Genomic DNA, 27,596 nt, shown 5'->3' with positions numbered 1-27,596 from the left:
TCAAGATCTGCAGCAAAACACGAGATGTTAGATTGAGCTGTTTCAGAGAACAATCGGGGGATAAAAGTCAAGTGTTTTGGAACAGAAGATGACACTTTTAAGAGAGAATGGCTGCCTCGTCTGGCCATGCTTTTATTCAATTGGGGCTTAGTGGAGCCAACAGGGCCTCGCTGTCTCAGACACTTAATTACAACTCCAAGACAGTTTGCTTTGCATTCTGGGCCAGCGGCGTCAGCAGCAGCCGAGCATTGCAGCCTCTACTCACTTCCTCCTCGATCTCTGCCAGGGATTTGATCGTAATGCCCATTAAATTGACTTGCTGTATCTGAAATCAAAAGCAGGGAGAACAGGAGGGAGAAGAGGGAAGAGAAGAAAAAAAAACACACAAGAAACATGGCGGTTAGGCTCATGGCTAAGTAAGCATGCTTAAAATCTTTAATCCTCTCCCTCTCTATGTAAGTACAAACGGGGCTATAGTGACAACTGCCGCCAGCCAGCCAAATGGACTGCATTGAGCCAGCTCTGCCTGACTGCACGCATTCATCACTCAGTCTGAGGGAAAGGAAACTAAAGTAGGGAGGAAAGGAAACATTTGTAGAAAGAAAATAAAGGAAAAGCAAGAAAGGGAAAAGGAACGGATTGGCTACTGTACGTATAATAATACACTGTGTAACTCTGAATATGATATAATACACAGGTAATGATGCATTTCTTATGAGTTTGTCAAAGAATTTGTACCTGTTTTGTGTTGCCATGAAACTTCTCAGAGATCACAAAGGGCACATCGTCGAGAGCTGCAAAAACACCGGAAAACACGAGTTTAAGGATGACTTCAAAAAAACAAATCACAGAATATTTCCAAAGAGTAAACGTGGTATTATAAAACAGCAAAGCTATCAGCGTCCCGTCATACCCCCGCACACATCTCCCCTCCTTCCATCTATGGAGAGAAGATGAAAAGCTTTTTTTTATTATTATTATTTTCTGCCGTATTTGAGCACCTCCACGCTCTCCTCCAACTCAGCCCTTTCCCCATCCCTCTTCCACTTTAATTACTCTTGATTATTCCTGATTCTGTCTTGTCTGAGGGATGTTCACCTCCGAAACAAAGACACACTCACACGAGGCACAGGAAAGTGGAAAGAAGAGAGACAAAACATTCACCAGATATCAAATTTGCATGAAAATAAGCCACACTGTTTAGCCGGCAAAAAGCGGAATGAAATGAGGACTTGCCAAGAGCGTGGTGGTATAATTAGCATTTGACCAAACAAACGAGCTTCAACAGAGCTATAATTAAGCAGGCCTGTAATTAAGTGTATGCCCTTTATCATAATGATCGTGGTTAAAATGGTGTGATGGCTGCCAGTTGATTATTAATGGTGTAACCCTGAACTGCATGCATCCTGCACTGGAATCAAGGTGTCATGACTGTCAGGCTAGAGAGCAGCCCTTTGTTTATAAAATACATTTGGGTCCAAATTAACACAGGGTGACACAGGACACAAAGCCTCCCGTTTTCAGACTGAAGGGAAAACTGCAGCTGTTCAGCTTCATTAAAAAAAAAAAACTAAAAAAAACTCCCAGATCTAAAAAGCACAAAACTTCTGCTGCCGTTGCCTTCGACAGGAACCCCAAATATCAAGAGGCCAAGCATCCAACTGGTGTTTCTTTATGCGCTGTTTGTCAGACTGCTGGCACAGGAACAGGAACTCATAAATGTTAGCCAAAGCTGTTCAAAAGTCATCGTTTTGGAGCTGACAGTCCTATTGGTCTTTCCTGTTCACAGCAATATTTTAAAGTATAACATTCTTAAACATCCCTCACTTTGACACTTAGGTGACTTTGCTTTCCTCTCTTGGTTATTGCAAACATCCACAGTTTGGCACTTTCCACACGAGTGCAGTACAATCTGAGCTTTGTAATCAAACATGACCCGCAGAGACCTCATGACCATAAGAAAGCGTTTTTTTTTTTGGCTTCCAGTCAATTCTTACTTTAAAAAGTCAATGACAGCAGTCCACACTGGTCAATGGTCAAACACCACCATAATAACAATACAATAACCATGGAGAGGTTGATGTTGAAGGGGCTAAAAACAAGACACGCGTGGCTTTGACTGAATTGCAGACTGATTGTGAGCTCCGGCCAAAACTGCAACAGAGGAGACTGCGGTATTAACTACAACATTCTAGTCTTCACTAGTCTTCAGCATTGCTCAGCGGGTTGCTTTTTATGCTCTTGAGGAGGTTTCTGTAGGAAGTCTGGGTCTGTACAGGGAGCCGGACGTTTGTCATTATTGATAATGGTGGTCGGAAAAGTCTGCCGCTGATGTTTACTCTGAGGCGTACAGGAGAGAGAGCGCATAAAATCATCATCTTGACCTGACTTGTATGATGGACCAGTCTACAGGCCAGTGTGGGCAATGGGGGAAGGACTGATGTTTTATATTTGATGTTATCTATTAGTTCATTGGCATTAAAAAAGAAATGCATGCAAGTTGAATGCATGAATAATCTCACACATAGCCCCCCTTTAAGCATGGCACATGGTAATATTCACCATGTGGAAAATCTGGACGTCTGTCCCAATGTGTATGGCAACCTATCCACTACTTAATGTCCATGTCAGAGTAGTGGTGGATCTATGACCGATTGATTGCTTTTTTTTCCATTTATCAAATGCTGTTTGGTGACACCCACATTTCTGCTGGATGTGTGAATTTTGAGACAAGGAAGTAGCGGTGTGAATCTTTCAGTATCGACACAAGATCGATTTTCACTTCAAAACAATTTCCGATTCAACTTATTCAGTACATAGAGCTGCTAGTTTGAGTGTCTACTCTGCTGTTTTGTGGTAAGAAAAGTTATGTTGAAAAGTAAAGTGTTTGAAAAATTAGGTAGCTGTTATATTTGGAAAAAGGCAACGTAAACACAAGCAAATCCAAGAAATGTTTTTAGTTTTTTTACATTTCTCTAAGCTACACTTGAACAAGGATCTTGGGTATAACCTGGAAAAGTTATATGAGGGTATGACGTATACTGTGGCTTGATTGTAATCCTAAAACTGAAGCCTTTATTTTTTTACTGTACTTTAAAGGCACAGGTCTTTTTAAATAAAACATGCTCTGCCAATCAAAACCGAAGCAGCGTTAAAAAGAAAGAAAGAAAGAAAGAAAGAAAAACGATTTTTGGAAGTTTGAAATCAATTCAGATTCATGTTTTTTCCATGAGTCAATTTTCTGACACCTCTACAAGGAAATTGGCTAAGCATGATGGCTTGTTATAGTTATAAAAAAGGAGTGAATAAACACTGCATTACTGTGTCGCTGGGAGCGCCAGCACCAGGAGGAGGGAGGCACAGGGTATACATTTTAATCAACAGTCGGCCACAAGAAGCTGAGATTGCAGCTGCTGATGGATCTGCATGGCATGGACAGATGAATGCACAGAGTTGAAGGCCAGAGAGTTTCTTTATTGCTCAAGGTTTACATTTAAAACGAGATCTCACTTTGTATTCCTCCACCATCCATACTGGAGAGGCTATCTTACATCCAGACAAATGGAGAGGCGCAGGAGATGACTTCCTGGTAAGAAATGAATGCTATACCGCGGAGAAATCTGGAGGTGCAAAGGGCAAAAATAATGTAAATCCAATCTTCTGACCAGGAATCCCACTTTGAAGCATGTTCAAGCAGCTCAAATGGCCAGGCTACAGTCCATTAACTCATAGGAGCACTGCAGTGCAGGGAATTGGGTAGTTATTTGGCGTGTGGAGTGTATGAGTGCAGTCGTATGAAAACATGTGGCAGGAATTTTGGTACAATGACTATGTTGATGATGATGGTGATGATGATGGCGACAGTTAGCACAGAGGTGGTGTTAAGTAAGGAGGACCCTGTGGTTTGAGTGATTGTAGTGTAAAGAACGGAGTCAGCACAGGCCCCGTGTGGATCATTGCCTTATTAATGGCTCCGTCAGGTGCGATGAGCAATGGCTGCATTGTCATCTCCAGCCCCCGGGCACAGATGAATGGCTGTTTCAGGGCGGGAAGGGCTCCCTCGTACGCTGGGCTGAGCACTAATCCCTCACTTTTCCATTGTTGGATGCACTGTCACCCCGGACTTCAGCGGGACCATACATTGCATTTGCAGGACTCGAACAGACGTGGCTGCGCGCACAGGCGTACGTACATACACACACACACACAAGTAAACCACGGTGAGTTTCGCTTCGACACTGACTGATGGAAAAATATGCGCGGGTGATCAAGCATAGCCCACATGTACGTGCATGAAGCACAACTCAAGAGTAACAGTTCAGGAATGTTGATGAACTTTTATTTTACACTTCACTAATTCGGCAGAATTGCATTGATCTCTGTCTGGTACGATTACTCGGGTAAATCGGTCTCACACCTGAATTAAGTGAGAGAAAAAAACAGCAAGGGCAATAATCCACAAGTGCCAGTGAATATCCATTACATTTACTCAAGATTGAGCTGATTTCTGTTATTTAGTATCACACTAAATTATACGATGTAATAAGAAAAGGTGCTCAAAAAGTGGCTAGAGCTGCAATATATTGTAAGGCAAAAAAAAAAAGAAGAATATATATATTTCCTTCTCTGTGTGTATCCAGGCTAGACAATGCAATCCCCTTCCTGTCGTTGTGACTCACAATTTGAGGTGGATTCTTTATGCAGGCCATGAAGATGCTATTCTGGTTGCAGACCCCGCTCTCTGTCACCTCTGCAGATAATGGTGAGTAGATAAACAGAGAGCTGGAGGAGGACCCCCTATGCCCACTCACAGCCCTTAGCCCCACTGACATGAGAAATAGTGCCCAAGCCTGACAGCATCTCGGAGACATATTGTAGTTTATTTTGTCGCCCGGGCATGCCATCTGTGCCATTCCAATAGAGGGTGTGCGTTCAGGCTGCTGCACGAGAGAGGGCGCGAGGCTCTGGGTCCCTCAGTAACTCTGCAGCCACGGCAGGTCATTAGTCAAATTGCCTAATGAGAGAGAATACAAATGGCCCCCTACCCTGACAGGAGGAATTTTGGAGGTGTCAGAGTTCCTGACCCGTGCTATGAGAACAGATGATAGTGAGTTGCTATTTTCAGATTCTTTTAATGACTATGGCTGTATGAAACCCATTCTTTTACTTTTATCTCGTTCCCGGTTTTTTTCAAACTCTCTAGACAGATGAGTGAAGAAGAAAAAAAACTTTTAACATATTGAAAATTTCACTTGCAAAAGTGGAAGTGTAACTTTTAAATTATTTAAATGTTTACTGGGAATTCAATTATCATTCTAAAAAAAAGTGAATAACACTGATACTAAAATAGATCAGGCACCGAAAATGATGCTGAGTGTTGATGATAATCTATTTTTATTTGTTTCTGCCAGCCCTGTTCAACATGGTTCCCATCTCACTGAAGCATACACAAGCTTCTGCTGCAACTCCCCTGACAGCAAGTCAGTTATTGTACACTAAAATATTAATTATACCGCACCCAAATGTTTAAAATGTAATAACATTTAGATGCTTCTAAAAGCTAAGAGAGCTGTATGCAGGAATAGCATCCAGTGAATGCTTGTGCTTACACAGTGGTTACAGAGTACAGGCGATGATGAGAGAAAATAAGGTGAATCATTTTACCCAAGCTTGCGTTTTGCCCTTAATGACTAAACATTTTTACCAATTTAACACTATTTTTTGTTTGTAATAATACATTTAAAATGTATTAAATGCACCATGAAATCTATTAAAATTTCAACCATATAGGTTACTGTGTAGAGCCAATTTTTAATGTCTTCAATGTCATATTAAAAAAAACAAAACAATAATAAAACAAAGAGCAACACAAAGCAATCACAAAAGTATTACCAGAGGGATGCAAAATGGCAAGCTTATGTAGAATGACCCACTTACTTTTCCATCTGTGACAAGCAGTCCTTGAAATCTGTTTGTGGGTAGGGAGCCAGGCGGCAGTCCCAGTCAGGCGCTGGTCCATCAGTCTTCCAGAAAGTGGGCAGAGCCAGCAACACCTACAGTGAGTTGGCCACAAACACTGCTGCATAACTGCATACTCGGAGGAGGTGAGTGCAGACTGTGTTATGACTTCTCAAAAATGCATAAATGGAAGTTAAGACTGCATTGAGCCTATAAGACAAATAGGATATTTAATGCAATGTGCCATAAATGTTGGGTCATTTGGTGTAATTACAAAGCCTATTTTAGATGTCTTACAAGGTGCTGAGCGCTGGAGAATACTGGAGGAGCTCACTTTCACTGGACGGCTACTGAGCGCTCTCATGAAAGTAAATGGACATTCAGACTTTAATCAGCAGCACGGTGTCTTTTAAGACATTGCCATGGCACCGACATTGATCCCCAGCTGTGGCTGCTGGTAAATGTGCAGCAGAATGTGTGTATAAATTGGGTACGCCTCTCTGGACAAGTGTAAACGCTGGCAGAGGGCTGACAGTAAATTGCATGTGCCGGATGGGACACAGCAGAAGGCACAATTACACAAATCCCCTCTTAATTAGCAGTTCTGTGGGCAAACTAACCCATAATGATGCGAGGGATGTGGCGAGCTACAGAAATCCTAACAAGAAATACTCACCAGCACAGGAGACTGGGTCACATGGTCCCAGTTCCCCTGAAGTCAGGCCTGATGTGTGATCTGTTTTGATCAGTCGGAGATGATTCCCTTGCTGCCCTGCTCCCCACAACCCCAAGCCCTCACTGAGCTACTTGCCCTCTGGACTGTGGGTAAAGCAGCAGGTCCTCTGTGGTTGTGGGTGGCATTATTAAGTTCTCCATGCTCACAGTACCAGGCAATGTAAAGTGGCATCTCACACGGTGAGTAATGAACTGTGCCAGAACGGAAGCAGGAGGGATGACAGCCAAAGAGGCCTCCTTGGCAGCCACTAACCTGGGCATCCACCAATTTATCATCCCCTAGAACCAATCCACCAATGCTGCTCTGCCATTTGTCATTAATTATGGTAATAGGGACACCATTAGTCTCCCAATGAAATAGGCAACTGTTATTAGTATATCCTCTTACATTTTCATGTACTTGCCTAATAGTTGTATTGTGTGCATAGATACAGTATAAATATATTATATTATTATACATATTTTAAATAAAAGTGCCAAATAATGTACCTTTGCCTGCTACACAGGAGCACAGGACTTATCTGTACAAACTAATCAACTATTATGAGATGACAGCATAACCATGCACTGATCCTTAGATCCTAACATAAAAATGCCCCCCATCTATGTAAAGACACTGACGGGTTTGAACTTTTTCACGGCAGATTTTATGGCTCCAAGCAAAGCAGTATGAGCAGAACTATTTAATATACAGTAGCTTGTGGAAGCCCCAGATGCCCTTTTCCAGAACGACTTTATTCCCAGAATCTCATTGTGGTTTCTAAATCACACCACAGTATGTATTAGAAGATCATTAATTACAAACTTAACAAGTCAGCAGAGCCATTAAAATATCTTTAAGGCATATTTGACCATAAATCTCCTTAAACTATATTTAATGACTGGATTTTTGTGAAATATTTTTTATCAAGTTCTAATTAGATGTGTGATAACAAACCCTGCTGTACACGGGGCAAATGAGGAAGCCGTGACAGGCTCATCCATTGAGACTATCCACGTCTGGACACTGAAACTAATGGAGCACTGCTTCTTTCTCAAGGATGGATAGAGAGCAATGAGGGATGAGACTCCAGAGTCCAGTCTGGCCTGCAAATGCAAAGTCTTGTTAAGTCTCTTATTTGAATGTAATAAAGGACCAAAAATGCCAAAGGGCCTCAAGGCTACGTTAAAAACAAACAAACCAAAAAAATCCATTAGGATTCATATCATCACATCACATCTCAGAGTAAATTACAGCAGGAAGAAGATTTATTTCAGATATGCACAATTGGAATCAGAAATTCCAAAGCTGACTTGACGAGTTTACAGATTCTGGTTTAATGCTAATAATAAAATAAAACCAGCGGCAAATCAACGTAAAAATTACTCCACAATTCCCACTGACAAACTATTTAATTTACAAACCTTAAATTGAAATTAGAGATTGATGAAGTCATTTTCGTACATTAAATTAAATGCTATATCGAGATTTAATCATGGTTCTTGATGATTCATGATTTACCTAATGACACTAAAATACAGTTTCAGCTCTCTCTTTTTCATCTGTGTGTTTCTCTGCACTTGCCTTTAACACTGAACTGTGTAAACAGCATGTTTTTGTGCAGTTTGACATCACAGTCATGTTTTTTGCTACAATTGTCTGTTTGTCTGTGCAGCAAACCTCAAATAAAGGTGGATTTGGATGATTTTACTTTTGTGTGGATGTGGGTTACGGTTCAAGGAAAAAATTGTTTAGATTTTGTCTGGATCTGGATTTATAATTGTATTTATTGATAACACAATTGTTAATCTTGTGAGATAGAGAGTGCGTTCTTGCCTTCAGTTTTGTATTATTCAACTATGCCAATATGAGAAATGCCAGGAATAAAAGGAAAGCACATTTTAAAAAGACAAGACATCACACTATTAATTGAAATTCTGCACTTTCTTATATGACGGGTTGCTAAGAGAAGTAAACAGTGTGTGTGTGTCATCCTCATGGAGACCAAAAACTCTTAAGTTAACTGGTTGAGTTTAAGGCTTAGGTTTTAATTTTGGTCAGGGTTAGTTTACAGTGGTTAGGCTGCACAAATGAATGGTATTCAATGTGAGTCCTTAAAAGGATCGCTGTGCAAACTTGTGTGTGTGTGCGTGCGCGTGTGTTTAAATACATTAGGTGTAAATACTTTTCTTCTGCTGAATCTCTCTCTCGCTCTCTGTTTTGCCTTTTGCTGACTGAGGGAATTAAGAAGCAAAATGTGGGTTTTAAGAGGGTTCCTTTCATGTCTTGATGTAAGCTTTGGCATTACTTCAGACATCAAGATCGGTTTCATAGAAATCCCATTCCATCTAAAGTAAAAGCTCGGCAGTAAATCTGCCCGTACCTCCCCCATAACACTTCCATAAATGATTCATTCAGCTCAGTTTAGCTGATGCAAAACAGAATGTTAGTGAATTGTGGATGGAGCCCAAGCTGCAAGTGTAGGACCAACCCTGCTGCTTAGTAATTTCATCAATCTTTGGGAGAGAAAGCATAGACGAGAAAGAGAAAGAGAAAGAGGAGGAGAGCTTACACTAATAATAACTTTTGTGTCACTATCCAGAGGTTGTGTTTTTTAATCCCTCAGCCTAAAGAATTGTGTTATTCTAAAATATAACCCCAGCGGTGCAGAAGCAGATGAGATGCATCATGGTTGGAGATAAGAGCCGGTTGATCTCCCTCTGTACAGCCTTGCCCAGAACTACAGAGGGAGATAAGATGGAACTTTTGTTTGAAACCTGATGAGAACCCTCCTAATAAAAGTGCTACGCCAAAAATAATCTTTTTTCTCCATGTTAGTCAATCAAGAAATGGTGTAGTTGGGGGGAAAGGAGGAGAAAGAAAGTAATTTTGCATAATCAGTGAGCACCATCTGGAACAATTAACCAAATTCCACAGAACTCAGAGGATCAGTCATATTGGCTTATTAAAGATCCAAAATTATACAAGTAATAAATCCTTGGAAAAACGACGCGTACCCCTGCCTGTCATGACTATTTTAACTTCAAATACAGTGGAATACTTGATAAGGCTGAAAAGAGGAGATTAATATATGCAAATTATGTCAAGCATTTAAAAGCCCCCCAACAACTGTCTCGTTTTTTTTTTCCCTGTCTCTTATTACAGGGCTTTATGTTTTATTCATACACCAACTCACCTGTCATTTCATAAGCTATAATATTATGAGGGTATTATTAAACAGCATAAAGTAGAGCTTTAATTGGAAAGCTCCATTGCATTTTCCAATTATTTGCAGCAAATTAAAAGCAGATGCATATAGTTTAATAAGAATTGTAATATTGTTTCCTGAAAATCAAAAATCACTGTCATCCTGCCAAGATATTTTGCAAACCCAAGTTAATTTTGAGCCTCTGTGTTTTTTTTCCCCTCCATCCTCCTATGAAGGATGAACTGTCTGGTGTCTGTTAATTGAAGTTCCTCTAATGGATAGGGAAATAATTGCTCTCTATATTAGGTTAGATCAGGGCCAATGTCACGTTTTATTTTTGATTAATGCAATAGATATGTAAATGTATTGCTTTTTATTACGTTTACCTTTTTATCAGATGGGTGTGTGCTGAATGCTTTACGTTGTTCTGTAGGTAATGAGGAGAGACTTTAATGCCTCACAGCTTTTTTTTCTTTTACAGTTTTGAACTTTTTTTTTCCAGCACTGTTACATTTTTAATCAAACATATGCGTTTAAGACACATTTCCTGAATGTGAATTTAATTACCTTAAAAAAACAACCTGCTTTTCCTGTCAATGTATGAATAACGCACCTAATTGGCACGGGAGCTTGGCATGGATCAAAGCAACTCAGGTGAAAAGAAGCAAAAGGTTGGAGCTGCGATGAAAACTTGATAACTTTTCAAATGAGCTTGAACTGTCAAGTCAAAGAGGGCTGAAAAATAAATGTGAATTAGTTTTTAATATTCTGGTAATAAATGTCAAAGCGCCTGCACATCACATCTGTACATGATGTGACTGCAGATGACAGATTTGCCAGACATGTTACCTCTCCTCCCCTCAGCTCGCTCTTTTTTTTGTGTGTTGGGGTTTTTGTTTTGTTGGGAAGTGACGGAGGGTTTAATCAAGAAAGCAGGCAATTCATCAATCCTAAAGAAGGCGCCTGTACAACCCTGACAGAGCGCACATGGTTTTAGACCAACTCGAACCTGGCCAGCTGTCAGCCCACACACACACACACACACGCGCGCGCCCACGCACCCACATATACGCAGACCGGCGTTACCACCATGGTAACAATTAACACAAATAAGCTGTCGGCTACAACCTCACTCTTGGTCTACAGGCCATCACATTGCTAATGAAGGGAAGTTGTGTTCACTCACATTCACAGTGTGATGCTATAACACTGATGAGCACACAGTCTCAAGCAATGAAACAAGAAACTACTCAGGCTTTAATCCGATTTTCTTTTAAATCTCGAGAAGACACACAAGAAGGTAGAGGAAAGATAGAGAGAGAGAGTGTGTGCACCTGCGAAGGACACTTTTCTGGGGATAAATGATGACTGCTGGCAGCATACTGTACAGTATGTGCATGTTCTTCACCATCACTCAAAGCCCGTCCCAGTGGAGGAATCGCACACCAAATGCCACAAACCATTCAGCTGTGTGTTAATGTCTTCTCCTTTAGGGCTACACTTTGCACACTTATTTAAAATGACTTTCATTCCATAAAACAATCATGTATTCTTTCTTTATTTTCCTTAAAGAACTAAGCGTAAGTGACTGAGTGAGTTAACATTCAAATATTGAAATGTGTTAATGTATGCTATGAAAAATAAAACTGAAAACTGAAATCGATCTGCACATTTCAGCATTTGTTCAATACCAGACTTGGGTGTAAAACTATGGCCGTACAGCCGGAGTTGTGCCTCTGCTGGAGCAGCAGGAGGAATCCTCACCACATGGTGTCTCTCTCCAGCTGGATAAAAACCTTCCCGCCTCATTCACCTCGTGTGAATCACACACTCTTTAAGGCTGGAGCGTCTCAACCGGCTCTGACTCTGCGGCTCTGAGGCTGTCATAGCTTAGCTCTGCTTCCTAACGAATTAGCCTTTCTCCTGTTTCAGTCATGGGGCATTGTACTGTAGTTGAGTTTGTCCTTGACAAAGAGAAGAGAATGTGTCCAGTGCATGCACGGTACATACACTATGTAAGTATGGCATGTGATGAATCGTCTTTGTCAGCTGTTAAATGTTCTCTTGAGCTCCTCTGGGAAGCCACGTTTGCTCTTTACAGTGTCCATCACTGAGGAGATGTAGATATAAAGCGTTTGTACATCAAGCACCAGAGAAGCTTATTTTATGCACAGGTGAAAACCAGATTTTGTAGAGATTTGCAGTTTAACATAGGGAGAATAAGTGTTGCAAATTGTCTAAACAAAAAAAAATCACAGCTTCTTCCTAAAGTGAGATCTGAATTTTACGAAGATTATGCATGTTGGATTCTGTTGTAGAGATGTAAATAATATACATTAAACGTGTGAGAAAATATACCTGTTTTTGTGTAGCCTCCACTGCACTGGTGCTGAAAATCTGGCCTGCTCATGGTCTTCCTGAAAGAAAGAAAAAAAAAATCAAAATGACAATCATGTTACAAATATCCAAAATTCATGGAAACGTCACATTTGACAAGAAAACCTCAGACATTAAAATGAAAGCTCAGAGGCTTTTCTGAAGTGTCTACAGGCAAAACAGACTGCAGAAATAACAGTCTGAATCTGAAGAGGAGAAATGTGGTAAAAGGTAAACCGTGCCTCAGCCTGTGCCCAGGGGCTCGAACAGACCTTTAACAGGAGGTTTGCAGCAGGATCCTGTTAATTCTGGAGGAACTGAGAGATTCCATTATTCAAGGGAAGTCTGTTTTTTTCCCCCCGCCATTCATGGCCTTGTATTACAGAAAACAGCACCGAATGCACTTTGTGGGCAGTTGAAGTTAACAAACCATATAAGATTGAAATCCTCATCAATCAGGCGATCATGAATTACACCCTGTGACTCACCCCTGTGGATCGATAAATCCACAGCAAGCAGGGAAAAAAATTCACAGCTTCAAGAGGGCTGCATAGCATGACATGCTCGGGAGGGAAAATGAGCTCGTAGATGGCATTATAAAACAAATGATCCCATAATGATAATGCAAAGCAGTTGGCTATATCAATAAAAAAGTGAATTGCTTTGATTAGAGGGTGTGCAGCAAGAGTTTGTTTGTTAGGGACAAAGAAGGCGGAGAGGAGAAAGAGTGCTGAATTTTAACAAGACTGTATTTTGGAAGCGAGCAGGTGTGAAGCTGCAAATAATGAACGCTGTACCATGTTGTGTGTTTGGTCTGTTCATGGACAACATAATCAATCTCTGCTTGTGGGAGGTGTAAAATCAAAATTTTAAAAATTCAGGACAGATCATATATTCTGAGGATGTGGCTTTCAAAGCATTATCTCTTCGGATAAGATAAATAAATGCAATAATTTCCATCAAGAGCAATAAAACAAGACTGCTGACAGGCTGTGGTATTTATGAGCTGAAGTCTGCAACTCAGATTTATTTGCAGTGAAAGGGTCGACTTTTCTCCTCCTCATTTACATCAGCATTTGGCCATGTTAAATCCAGGGCAATGGTGAATTTTTAAAAGGTTGGCATCAATCTTGTGAGAACGATTGCCATATTCAATGCAGACTTCTTTTACCTTGCAAAGGTTGATTCCACGGCTGAGGGAAAGAAAAAAAAAAGGACGCACCTTTCACAGCACAGACTGATAACGTAGAGGGAAATGGTTTAAATGTATTCTTGGGTGTGTCTGTGTATGTATTGTTAGAATACCCCCCCCTCCACCCCCACCCCCATCATAAGACACAAAAAACAAAGGCAGAGAAAAAGTATTAAATCTGGCTCTTTATCTTCCAATGCATCGGAGCGCGTGAAAGTTGTACTTCAAACCGCACAGACTTGGTGTGAAACCAGGGAAATGTGCTCAAGAAACACTTTTCTATTGGCAACCTCCAGGGTTGTTTTTCCCATCTGTCTCTAACACAAAACTGTCTTAATCCAAACTGGTGATTTCTAAATACAATTTTAGGTGCACTGGAGAGGGTAACATATGGCAAATCAATTAGACAACTAATTCTTAAAACAAAAACATGGCAAATGCATTTGCTAATCAACAGCAGTGCTGGGGCTCATATTATGTCGGCCACTGGAGTTTTGACAACAATTAATCCTCATTTCAGGCAAGGAGAGCCATATTGACACATATTTCTAATTTGAATATTCAATTATAGTGTAGTTCCTCATCAAATTATAGTAAAACTGGGAACACGGCCTGAACGATTTACGTAATTACAACGCAGACCAAGTCCAATGTTCCCTTGAAATCTGCTGGTGTTAAAATCATATTAGTGCCGTAAAGCGAACCACAACACTAAGGATTACATGACAACATGAATTATACTTCAACTGATTTTTTTTATACGTTGTTCTTCAAGTTGTTCCGTGTGAAATAAAGAAAAAAGAAGGAGAAGAGAAAAGTGGGAGAGACAGCCGGGACAGACAAGTGGTAGTCAGTGGAGAGGTAAGATGAGGATGAGAGTAATATCACTGAAAAGCAAGAGCTGCGATACAGAAAGCTGGAAGTGCTTGTTTTGACACACAGCCTTTCCCGTGACAACATCTCCACACCTTCCTCTGTGTGCCGACAGTGCTGCTTTGTGGGAGCTGCTTTCTCACCCATCATTATCCTCCTTTAAGTTTGGTGTCAGGTGTTGAAAAGAGGATCTCTCTGAATTTGGTGGCAAATCACCGCAGTCAGAGCCCATCAGATCACGGCTGATCATTCGATCATCTGTGGCACCTCCTCGCATCCTTGTATTTCATCTTCTCTACTTTTGGAAACTTTTCTGAACGCAACAAAGTAATGAGTGAGATTGAGCCGGGAATGATCGTTCTTCAGCACCTCAGATGGGAGAGATGTTTCGGGTGACACGCTGACAGTCACAGTCTCGTTCTCACACGAGTCGTGTGCAGTGGGAAGTCTTGGTTAACCAGCGTGCAATGAAAGCTGATACAGTACTCCTGCAGAGCCGCAGCAATGTGTGCCTTGTCACAGGTAGAAGACAGAGCCATCCAAAGCGTATTGATATGCACGCCAGTTGTGACACTGATGACTCTCTAGGCTTCACGTGTTGGAGAAAGAGCCAGCTATGCAACGGAAAAAAAGATACCGGGCCTTGACATTTTTATTGCTGTACAGTTTGATTTAAAAAGTGTCTGTGTGTACAATAGCCTATTATTCTAAGAGAAATGTCAAAAACCTTGATTCTGAGTGAAGCGAAAGAAATTGCAATATTAGGACAAGGCTAATTTATGCTAGCAGTCACTGTAGAGGTCAGATATCAGCCTCAGCAATGACAGTTTTATCAGGAGAACAAATGGCAACGTTGGCCGGGAGAAGAAAGGAGGGGGATACTTTACTGGACACATTAAAAAGCTGACCGGATGGTGCAGGTTTTTCCACATTATAAAGTCAGGGAGTGGCTGATACGGTTTGTCTTGACAGATAACAAGCCAAAGTGGTTGACATCAAGCTGTAGCTATGAATCAAAACAAAACACTGTTTCTGGTTGAAACGTTTCAGACCAACTTGATAAAAAGACATTAAACACAGGAGGTTCAGATGCATTTGTATGGCAGACTGCTCAACACAGCCATGCCCTAACACATTTATTGGCTCCGTATGGCGCAGCAGCCTAGGCCAATAAGAAATAACTATTTTAGGTTAAGTATTTATCATGAACTCAAGATTTTACAGGGCTTCTGCAGTTTTTCCCCATGTTACAATTAAGACTCTTAAACAACACAAGGAATGCAACTGAACACCTGTGTTCACACCAACCACAGCATTAAAGTAGAAAGCAGCTACAAACAATATGCCCCCAATAAAATAAAACAATAAGTATTTTATGATATACAGTCAATTAATGAATTAGCACTGCCTGAAAATGGACGGCTGGATTAACCAATGACTAATTTATAATTAATATGTTTTAAGTTGTTAATCAATTCATTGTTTGAAGGAAAACAAAGGAAAATATGTGAACCATTAATTGCGAGCCATTTTCTGTTTATCTTCTAATATGTGAGGAATGTTTAATGATTAATAAAGTCAAATGGAACCAAAATATATTTATTCACTTCACCCAGGGACTACAGATGAAATTTAGCTAGTAGCTAATTCTGGTAAGGCTGAGAGCCGTGCATTGTCCCTGTTAAATAAACAAATAAATAAATAAATATTCTTTTACCCTGTCAATTGTGAGGCAACAGCTCACAGTAGTAAATATGGGTCGGAGTGTGCCAAGGAAAACACAAAGACTACACATATACAACCAATTCCAACCAACAAAACTGTTTTATAAACAACATTACCGCTCATAACAGGTAAGAGACAGAATTTAAGACTTAAATTCTATTTCAAATACCTTCCAAGGCACAACTTTTGAGAGCGTTATGTATTAGCTGCCAACACAGCACAAAAACAATTCAAACAATACCTTAGCCTTGATGCAATAACTGTGTGCATCCCATAATGATGCAACACCCTGCAGTTTCTGTGTGCTGCAGCCCTGTGCTGCTGAAAAAACCTGATTTGGTTTACATTTGTACACAACTCTAACAAGCTCTCACTGCCTGAGGCAAGGAAACATTTGAGAGGGATCACTGAAGCTTTCAAAATTATAAGGCTCATTAAAAATTTACACATTATTGACTGTATTTAAAACATCTTTTCCACTGACTGTAAAGAGCACTTAAATTTAAGAGGTGCTATTCTCCAAAGGCCATAAAGTTGTTATAGATAGCCCGAAGGAGGCATGGAGGAGAGGATTTTCACTTGCTGAATATGAATTAAGTATAGTGGGGTGATACTACACAGACAGTTACACTGTAGTACTGTACTTACTGCAGCAATCATTGAGCTTGGGAAGCTGTTTATAAATCACTGTGTCGAAACCATCTAATCTGTGATGCAAAAATAACCAGAGAAAATGTTATCTGTATATCTGTAAGCCTGTCTAAAGTTCAGGTAAGAACACAGACAGGATGTCAGATAAACAGTCACAGAACTGCCACTGATGAAATTGCCCACAGTCTCGTCCTTATGTGTCAGTGCATTATGGATGAAAAATACTCTATAAGGAAGACTCCGCGACTGTGGAATGAATTTTAATGTTAATACAAAAACAGCAGCCTGTGATCTCAGCAGGCATCAGGAGGGGGTGTGAGTCGCTTCGAGCTGCAATTTATTCCAACCTCTGAGCCTCACCAACTTGAAAGTGGGCTTCAAAAGAACTGTGGTTTACCGGTAAGAGTTGTGGGGGCATACATATGGGCCTAGGATCTTGCCATCAGTGCCACACAACAAAGACTATTGACTATTGGCTTTCAAAATATGGATGATTTGACAACTCCACTCAGTGGCCATGTGAACAGGAGCTCTGTTTTGAAAACGTCTGCCAGCATCCACTGCTCTGGCCTTTTAAGTGGCTTTTATTCAGCCCAGCACCGGATGGCAAAGCATAGCACTTCAAGCTGGCAAAGCCACCGGCACACTGTGCCAAGCTTCCCTCGCCTCAGCACTACCACGCTGAAGGACTCTCAATTGTTTATTTACAATTTGCTGTCGAAATCCCCAAGTTCTTCATTGCGATAAATAATTGAGCTGTTTGATCTGGACACAGTACAAAGGGTTGCTCCACTCACTCTGAGGCCTGAAGCGGAGGAAGGCTGAGCAGCATGAACAGAGGAGAAACACACACACACTGCAGCATGGCTGAAATCTTGGAGCTCTCCTCCCTTCCTCTGCAGCTGTCGCTCCCTCTCCAGGCTACATCTCCTCCTCTTTGTCTGCCTAGAACAACGCTGCTGTCAACACAGTCAGAGGAGCGACCTGTGTCTGCCTCCTGGGACACTCCACAAATAGCAGGAGTTTAGCCCTCATTGAACTTATGTTCTTGTTCAGAGGATCCTGTCTAGTTAGCCTGTCTCTTCGGTTCAACCTCGCTACCTCATTGTCCAGCCACAACCTTTACAGCAGATTGCCCAGGAGTGATCAATTGCTTGTGTCTTCATTGTGGTACATATGGTGCGGAAGCGTAACAGCAGCTCGAGAGTGCACCGAGCGTGAAATAAAAAGGAAAGCGGGGAAGGAGAGCTGAACTTCAGGAGCTGTCGTGAATATTGTAAAATTACATTACCTGGCTGTGTTGGATGGGACATCTGTGTGCGCTGTGATGGACGTCTCCTGGGACGACCGATGCTGAAGAACATCTCCGGTTCGATACCATATCCCCATATTGTTAATCTCACTGTAAAAATACAGACAAGAACAATTTGTGACTTATACATAGAAAAGAATGTCTGTCATGTTGTTGAAAAGCGGCATTAGTAATTATGCAAATTATAAAGTCTAATGGTGCACAACATAAGGTGAATGTACAAAACCATCGTGATTGCAGTCATTTCTGAAAGCAAAGAGCTTACCCTATACAAGTGTAGTTAACAAGATGGTACTTGGTCTTTGCAATGATCTGGATATCATATACAGCTGTCTGTGCAGCTGTGCGAGGGCTCATTTTCACACAGAGCCTCCTCTTCTTCATGACAGTTTCCTCTGATGATTCAGATACACAATACACACAAAGATGTCAGCCATAAATACACGGTCACATATACGGCCCTGTCGTCTCTGAGTTTCAGGCTCAAAATAATGTAGATATTCTGAACCTCTAGGAGAAATATATATTCATATATCCCAATTTCACTTGGCTATTTACCCTTTACCAGTCTCAGAATAAGAGATGAGCTAATATGAGTTTCTGGGTGACTTGCTGTGCTCACAGGAAAATGGCTGGACAGAGGGAAGTCACAAAATACACATGCATTATTATCATTTTTATCATTTCAGTCCATAAAATGACAGAAGCAAGTGAATCCTCCATCAGCTTTAGTGTACAACAGGGATTTAAAGTGGATATTCTAGATGGAAGCTCATACATAATGCCACATGTATACATTAAACATGGATTCACATGAAGTAATAAAACATTAAATTACACCATAGCCAAACAAAACATAATCTCTTTTCTTCATTCTGGCAAAACAGCATTGCCATGCTTTCTTATATTGCATCTGTGCCTCGCTCATTTATTTCCCAGGCAACACTAGAAAGTGCAGTGTAAATGCAATGATAATAAAAATAATAAACAAGCTGTCCTCACTCCCAACACCAAAATATTATTACATTTCCAAGGCATGGATAGTGAGGGGGAAATACATAGCACTCAAAAAGCACTAAAGCATTGGGGAATGCATTTCATTAATATTAGATAACCCCCATCCACTCGTCCTCTCCCCAAATAAATACATAAATAAATAAGCCTCTCATAAAGAAAAGCACAGCTCCAGCTGAGATAAACAATGACTCATGATTCTCTTCTCTTGTTCCTCCAGGGCAAAATGTTTATTTTATTCCCACAGTCTGCCATAAATTAAGCTAACCTGCACCCATAAAACATTCACTATCTCAAGCAAAGCTGCCCCTGAGGACCTCCTCATAACTGGTCGAAGAGTGAAAAAACAAGAGGAGGGGAGCGATTTGTGCACGGTATCGACTGTTTACTTACTGGTATCCAATGTTTCTAGGACAGGTGTGAAACCCTCTGGCAACGCCTCCTTCATGTCAGTCACCCTCATGTCCACAACAACATCTGGCTCCTGAAAGACAGAGCACACTCAGGTATGCAAAGTCAAACTTCAAAAGGACAGAGAGCAAGAAAGAGGGAAAAGGGTTTGTCCTCCTTTTTTTTGGAGGAATCGGAAACAAAAATGTAGCAATAATAGAGTCTGTGATTTACTAAAAGCGCAGCGAGTCTCGAAAGACAAGGGTTGATAAAATATCTGAAGTAATTAGCCTTTTTTTGCGTAGAGAAAATGTATCTGTGAACTCGTAATCATGCTCAACCTTTTGGCGAGAAGCTGTGGGCTGATGGGAGAGAGCGTGGGGAGTCTGATCAACAGAGTGGGACTGGTTAAAAACAATCAGGGACTGTGTAGCTGACATTTTCAAGCATGACTCTTCCCTGCCTCCCATTACATTTTCATTTTTTGCCATAATAAATTGCAATAATACACAGCGGCAGTAGAGAGTGGGGCAAGCCAGGCGTGACTCAATGCGTCCGAAAATACTAGATTCCACTGCTACTGTTGCCCGACAGTCATTACCATTAGAGACATTTTTTATTCATAGTTTTTATACCGACTTAGGGAGGAATATGGATGAATGTTATTACTATGCATGGAACCTTTTTTAGTGTTTTCCCCTTTTACTGGAGATTTTTCCCATCAGGGCCTGACAAAAGAGGCCATCTACCTCCAACCTAGAGTATGATAAATCACAAACTATTTACTTCCCCCCATATAATTCAGGGGCTAATTTTACAGAATCTGTTTTTGTCACAGACAATTACAGTGGGAGCTCCAGTGACTGACAGACAAAATATCATTTGTTGATGGGTCTGTCATGTTTTATTTGTATCAAAGTCTTTAAAACAATATGGACATACGTTTTAAGATAACATACAGGAACTAGGCGAAGGCTATTTGTGCGCTAGATACTAAACTGTGGAGCTGAATGAGATCAGGCATGGGGTTCCTATGGCTGTTATCAGGCTTTCAGAGGAAAAAATTAACGGCTTGATTAAGTCCTGACATTGAGCTCATGCTGATTTTTTTTTACAATGGTGTGTGCGCCCTATTTATTTGCAACCCAAGGAAACAAATGACAGCCAATAGCGAGCTGTCTGAGCTGTGGTTAGACAGGCTGATAATCCAGCAGGTGTATTTATGGCCACAGAGCTACTGACAGTCACACAACAACACATCAGCTACAGGCAGCAGTGAGTCCAAAAATTATAGGTGCTGCATGGTACAGTGATACTTAAGTATTATAATATCCTGCTCCATATCCTGCTCCTGCTGTTAAAACAAGTGTAAAATTACATTTATCACACGACTGTATGTTTTTTTTTGTTTGTTTATGCTTTAATATGAACTTTACTTCCTATGACGTGCATTAATTTGCACCATGAGGCCGTGAGTGTGTGACATGTCACACTCAAGCACTGCCTGCAGGTGTAAGGAGGCTGCCTGCAATTTTTTTGTATTTTATAGTGACAAAACAACAGCTGCAAACACATGTGCACTTGTTGACCATATGGCTTGTCAAGAAAGCAGATACAAGAGGTGGATTTCTTTTGTCAACAAAACAAAAGCCAGCAGCATTTTGACAATAAAGAGTAAGACACAGCAAATCAAAACAAGGAAACAGCAACACACACTTTCTCTCCTCATGCAACAAACAAGAGCCACCACAGTATATTTGTATCTGATCAATTTGAATAGACAAAAATATAACTACAAAACAGTTGTTATCACAGTCCAATAGAAGATAAAGTTGTTAATATTGTCATGATGACAAATAGCAATGCTTCGTCATTAAATTTGTTTTGTCAGAAAAACCACTATCAGACATTTTCTCAAAATCACTGAGCCCTGGTGGTCATGCCCTCACGATTGAGTTTGACAAATTTAAGTACACAGCTGTGTTGTTTAGATTTGTTGTTTAGCTGTGTGTACATGGTTATATATGATTAATTCCTTCTCAATTAATAGAGGTAATGATGGCATGTGAAAAAGAACACAGACTTAGACCAATGTATGTATCGAGTGTCATTTAACTCTTAATTTTAAATTAATTAATTTAATAATTTATACTTATATTAATTTACTCAAACTAATTGCATACGTTTATTGCAAAGGCCTCAATAACAATGTCCCTGATCCAATTTACAATAATCTGTGAATTAATGTTAAAAAACCCAATTCAACCTCTGTTATGGTTTTCTACTTAGAAGAATTAGATTTTTAAATAGATGAGAATAATAATAATAACTTGTGATATAATAACTTTGTATTGAGATATTAGTAGTGTAGTGAGATATTATAAGTATGTATTGTGTATTAGTAGGGATGGTAATTCTATACATGGTCAGTGCTGAAATCGCCTTATGTGGAGTAATCCATGAATCATTCCATCCATCCATTGTCTACCGCTTTATCCTCCACATGAGGGTTGTGGGGTTGCAGGTGCCAATCCAAGCTGTCATAGGGCCAAAGGGAGGGTGCACCCTGGACAGTCCATCACAGGGCCAACATATAAAGATTAATTCATACACTTACAACTACAAGTAATTCAGTATGTGCAATTAACAACTGCATGTTTTTGGGCTGTGGGAGGAAAATGGCGAACCCACAGAAAATCTGCACTGAGACACTAACCAGCAACCTTCTTGCTGTGAGGCAACAGTGCTCGTACCACACGCACCACTGTGTGGCCTAATTTCTTGCATAAACAGCCTTATTTTTATCTCCACAATTATATTAGCTTTCAAGAATCACTGTTTGGTAACAATTTTCTCTACAGGGACACTGCTGATTGAATAAATTGGAATTCATAAAATACAGTTCATTGTTATTTCAAGTATAAACATAGACGATCCTCAGAAACATAGAGGTGGATTATGAATCTAGAATATGCATGCAAATCTATTGTATGTAAAAGTTTAAAACTGCACTGCCAACAATAGTCCTTGTAAATGGAACTTTTACTAATCAAAGTGCAAAGTGCATAAATATATTCTGGCAACAGAAAACAGATAATGACCACTGGCAGACAAAAAAAAGGAGCAGTAGTTGATGTGTTAGTGCAGAACGCGTAGGGAAGAGAAGTTTACATTTACACTTACAGTTTTTCTGGTGAAACAGAGGTAGCGTTTGACCTTGGATTTGAATAAGGCGTCCTTCCACAGGTCGGCGTCAGAGCCATCTGTTGTTTGTGCAACCTACGTGGAAAAAAAAAGGGAGAAAGAAAAAACAAGGAGTGAAAAAAACATGCAGGAGGTGGGATAAAGTTAATGTATGTATGCCACAAGCGTGTTGCTTTTGCCTCTTCCCTTGCATACTAGCCTTAATTAACGCTTGCCTACACTAGCGCTCCATCTCATTAGTGCTCTGTCTGGGTAAAGGAGTCTTAGCCTCCAAAAAGGTGGCTAAAAATATCATCCCTTGGGACAGGGCTGATTAAAGATGCCCTGACAAGGATCTAGCCTAATAAGGAAACCAAACTTCAATGTGTTTCTGAGGAAAAGCAGGGATTATATTTGGAGTAAATGTGGAATGTATCTTTACTGTTGTATCCCCAGATACAGGTAGACTGCACCCTGCACATGCATGATAAATACATGTGGATTCATTCTATTATTTAACGAGATAACTTTTTTAAGAATGAACCACAGAGGATTTAATCAACTCAATGTGGATGACTGAATAATTCTAATCTCATTGATCTAAGCAGTTTGTCCTTGTACAATAAGCCCATTAATACTTGTAAATGACCGCAACAGTCAGTAAAAAAATAGATTACATTATATTGACAGCATGTTGGTACCACTAGTCAAGCTCAAGGTCTACAACTACATTGTGATGTAAATGCATTTGTGGAGGGCAGAATGATAAAGCAAGATATACCTGCAGAAAACATCGCCAAGACTCTTCCATCGTTTGAGCAAAAGCACTTGGCTGAAACGTCATGTTCCATTGGCTATCATGTGAGAATCACCTAAATAACTGCCAGACTTATTTTCTAAAGGGATCCTTTACAAAGAAGAGTCAATCTAATGAGGTTCATTCAAATGAAGAAGTCATAGATCTCTGCACCCACCCACACACATTACCCCCCTGACAATAATGATGAACGACCCCGGTGACTGGAGGGGGGAAACATGGCATGGGGAGATTCATGCAAAACCACCACTGACTAGATGAGATGAGAGCAGAGAGTGGAGTGGGGAACAGAGATAGATAGTGGGATGAGAGAGAGAGAAAGAGTAGACGATGAGCAGAGAGAGGGATTGCAGGGCGTCTCCAACAGCACTTTCATGAAAGGTCTCAGAAGGAGCCTATACATCACCAGCCTCCCTCTTCTTTACAAGACAACCCGTCTTGGCCACTTTTTCCAGGTCAGTAGCCACTGCATCCTGTCAGCGTAAACAAAGGGCTCGCTTTGTGAAACCCAAAGTCAAGTTGAGGAGTAACGAGGGCACAGTCCTCCTCAGAGGCACCTCAGGCATCATCCTGCCACAGCCACCGGCAGCAAGGATGCTACGCAGCTTGAATGTGAAACGCCAATTGCTGAGCCACGGCTGGAAAGACATGTGTAAAGTTGCTTTGGCTCTTCTGTAATACTTTCAAGCCTGCCAATGTCTGGCTCCATCATTAAAGACATCAAGGGGGATGCCACATATCTAATAAGAGACACCATGGCAACGATATTCAAATATGGCTGCATCATTTGATGTCAAACACGGTGACATAATCAACTGCCACTTCCTAAAATCTTACGTTTAGAGTGATCTAAAAGCCCACCTATGAAATAAGTCTTTAGGGAGTGCTGAATATTCCTATGAAGCGTCTCTGGAGACCGACAGCAGCAGCACGCTGCTGTGAGGCACTGAGAGACACAGTTGTGAATACAAAGATATAACGACACACCATCAAAAATCTCTACAGAGTGAAACCAGGAGGAGAAGACATAGAGGGGGAAAAAAAACAATCTCTTTACAGACGAAGAGAAATACTGAACAAATAAAAGCGCATGTTAGATCTTTTTCCTCTGAAATATGCTGACGTTCATGATCTAAAGCTGTGGTTACTTTGAGTAACCACGGCTAAGTTCTCTTTTTTCAGTGATAGTTTGACTTTTTTGGAAATTATGGTTATTGGCTGAGATTTCAAATACATAATTCTATATAAATGTGTTAATAATGGCTTAGCTTATCAAAAGACAGCCAATGGGAGGTCAGCTAGTTACTGTTAGTCTCACACCTAAAATTAATATTACACCTACAAGTAATTCTAAAGCTGTCAAATTAACATATTATTAAATGTTTGTTAAATCCAAGTTTAAATTGGTTGAGCGCATTAGTAAGGTCTATATTTGCCATCTTTTTATTTACTAATGGCCAACTACTACACATTACAAACTTATATTCATAGAAACATGATAAATGTAAAAATAAAGTTTGTATTTTTGATGACATATTTCATGTATTGGGAAACCCATATGAGTCAAGCTCTAATGTAAACATAATAAATTGTTGTTTCATGACTTAGGGTACGCCTGTCAACCACTGCACGTTTGTTTATGTGCAAATAAAACACCATACAACATGTTAGTTACGTGGTGTTAAAGGTCAGAGTAGACATATTTTTCGAGAGTTTATGCGAGATTTAGGAGGAGGTGTTTCATCTTAAGCCCCTTTTCCACCTATGGTCCCAGCTCGCCTTGCCTTGGTTTAGGTTGGTTTTACATAACAAAATAGTATACTCAACCTGGGCTGAGTCATCACTGCACAGCTGCATGAAACGGCTGTCACTTCGTTTTACACACAACATACACAAATGAATGACTAGTGACTCGTGCAGACCAGTGAGGGTGCGTGGTGTGCTTGTGACACCGAAGGTGCTCTTCACACCGTGCTTTACATGGTGGAAAGAGAAAGGAGAAAGAGCTATTTTACCCCTACTTGTATAGACATATATATTGTCATTCGTTTGTGGGTGTATCTGTATAAAGAGATGTCACGGCAGTTTCTTGCAGCTGTGATATGATGATCCCGTCCATGTTGAAGAGGTATTACTGCCGAGCCGATTAGTACTAGAACTGTATAGTCAAAAATGCCAAAAGTCTACATGCTTCGCTAAATATCTCCTGGCTGTAGATGCAGACTTGTGTGAAATTGGTCTCCATCTTCTCTTGGCAAGAAAACAAAAGACAAAACGTCAAGTACAGACGCTCAATCAAAAGATGAACATGCAGCTACTGGGTTTGTTAAGGCAACACAGCCAATCTGAAGCTGGGCCTCTTCAAATAAACCCACATTTTAGTAACAAATTTATGAGCAAGATATGTCAAATGCTCAGATGAAACTGAAATGCACACATTAGCCCCTTTGTGCACAGAGGAGCGCATGCGTGCGAGTCTTCTCACGGTGTTTGATGTTGGGTGGCTGCTGGTGCTTCAGCAGAGCTCCTGATCCCAGTGGAACAGTGTTTGATCTGGGCCTGTGCTCTCGTGTGTTGGAACAACTTGCTCAAGTTCAGAGATGTAAGCGCACCATATCAGAGAGCAAAAGAGTTAATCAACCCTTTGATCTGCAGAGTAAGAAGTATGGTAAGAATGCTGAGCAACTGGCATTAAGCAGAATTTTAAAAAGGAAAAACAAATCAATATAGTGTCACACCCTGAGACTTCCTCTCCTCCACAGTGCATTAGGAACACTGATACTGAGTGTTGATATGTTTTTTGTTCTTCAATAGATTTTATTTTACCGCAGATGGGACGAATGCATTTAAAATAGTGCTTCAGAGTCTGAAAGTCCTTGCATTTTATCTTAGAAGATGATTTGTATTTGACTTATTATTCATGGGTATACACCATCATATTTTATGATCACCTTGAAGATTATAGTTTCTATTTTACAAAGAAAAACATTTAAAAAAAAGAAGAAAAAGTTTAAACATGTTCTCACATGTTTTATTATCAGGAACAAGTCATGCTTCATCCCCCATCTCTTTTGTTTTCTTTATATTTCATACATGTATTTGCTCAATTTAAAATGTGATTAGTTAGTAGTAAAATGAATTAAAGAAAAGTGGGTGAATTCACAAAAGGCATTGATTTGGGAGCTTCTTGACCAATTCAGAGAGTAATTTACTAATTTTATGATTAAGTAATAATTTCATACATTCATTGCATATTTATTAACTCTCTGAATGCCGAAAGTCCAATGTAATTCCATAATTACGACTGTGCAACCTACAGATTAATATTCAAGATTTACCCCAGAGTATGTGCTCCAAGAGCAAATCTGTGCCATATTCAACTTTTAGGCCCCCACAACATGCGCAGCATTCGCACATCAGCTGAAATGTACTGGTGGGTACTGGTGCACTGGGGCAGCAGAGGAGGACGTTCTGATGGTTTATCTGTTTGTCACTACAGTGGTGTGTGCAGTGTTGCTGCCAGTGGCTCCATCCTGATGCCAACCCACCATCATATGCCAGAGATTAGTATGAGCTAGGTGTGCAGGGAGGAGCAGGAAGAGATAACAACTGGGGGGGAAGAGTGAGGGCTGGGAGACGTTGGGTGGAAGCAAAGAGTCTGAAATAGGAAGAGAGTGAGAGGAAGAGAGATCTGCCCTTGAGCTTGTTTTGTGCTTTGTTAAAGTAACTCTTGAATTTTTAACCTAAGGCTCACATGAACCTGCCTGTCCTGCATTACTTTACAACCTTGACATATAAATGGTGTTGTGTACTTGAGTTCAAGAGAAACATGGGGGTAAACTTAATTGACTCTGTGGGCATCGGACAAATACAATTCATCTTTTTTGCCTTTGGTTGTGTCTGCAGTGGCACTGGTGGCAAACAGTAACAATGTCCAGAAGAGAATCATCAAAGTAAACTTAATGAATAAGTAACAACATCCTGGCTCTGCATTATTTCATAGATACAACAATTACACGTTTCAATGGGAGGTTGAAAAGAAGCATCTTAAACCAACTAATAAGTTAAAAACATGAAATGATTACTCACAACACAATAGCCATCGGGAACCTTATTGAGTGACGTGATGACTCCAACTGCAGAGATAGGGTCTGCAGGCAGCTGGCTACCAACTTCAGACAT

General features: G+C 40.4%; 1 protein-coding gene across 1 annotated transcript; it reads right to left on the bottom strand.

The window, feature by feature from the left end:
* mvb12bb (multivesicular body subunit 12Bb) lies at nucleotides 1–27,596 on the bottom strand (the record flags this gene model as incomplete). The annotated part of the gene is made up of 9 exons (XM_083902385.1): nucleotides 1–7; nucleotides 192–325; nucleotides 739–794; nucleotides 12,240–12,298; nucleotides 17,990–18,100; nucleotides 18,276–18,405; nucleotides 19,418–19,508; nucleotides 22,598–22,693; nucleotides 27,504–27,596. 9 exons carry the CDS (start codon nucleotides 27,594–27,596, stop codon nucleotides 1–3), a joined length of 777 nt encoding a protein of 258 aa, XP_083758511.1.

Source organism: Microchirus variegatus, assembly GCF_963457635.1.
Source record: "Microchirus variegatus genome assembly, chromosome: 16".
NCBI lineage: Eukaryota > Metazoa > Chordata > Actinopteri > Pleuronectiformes > Soleidae > Microchirus > Microchirus variegatus.
Note: the sequence above shows the minus strand (reverse complement) of the source record. Positions and strands in the feature narration are given on the sequence as shown.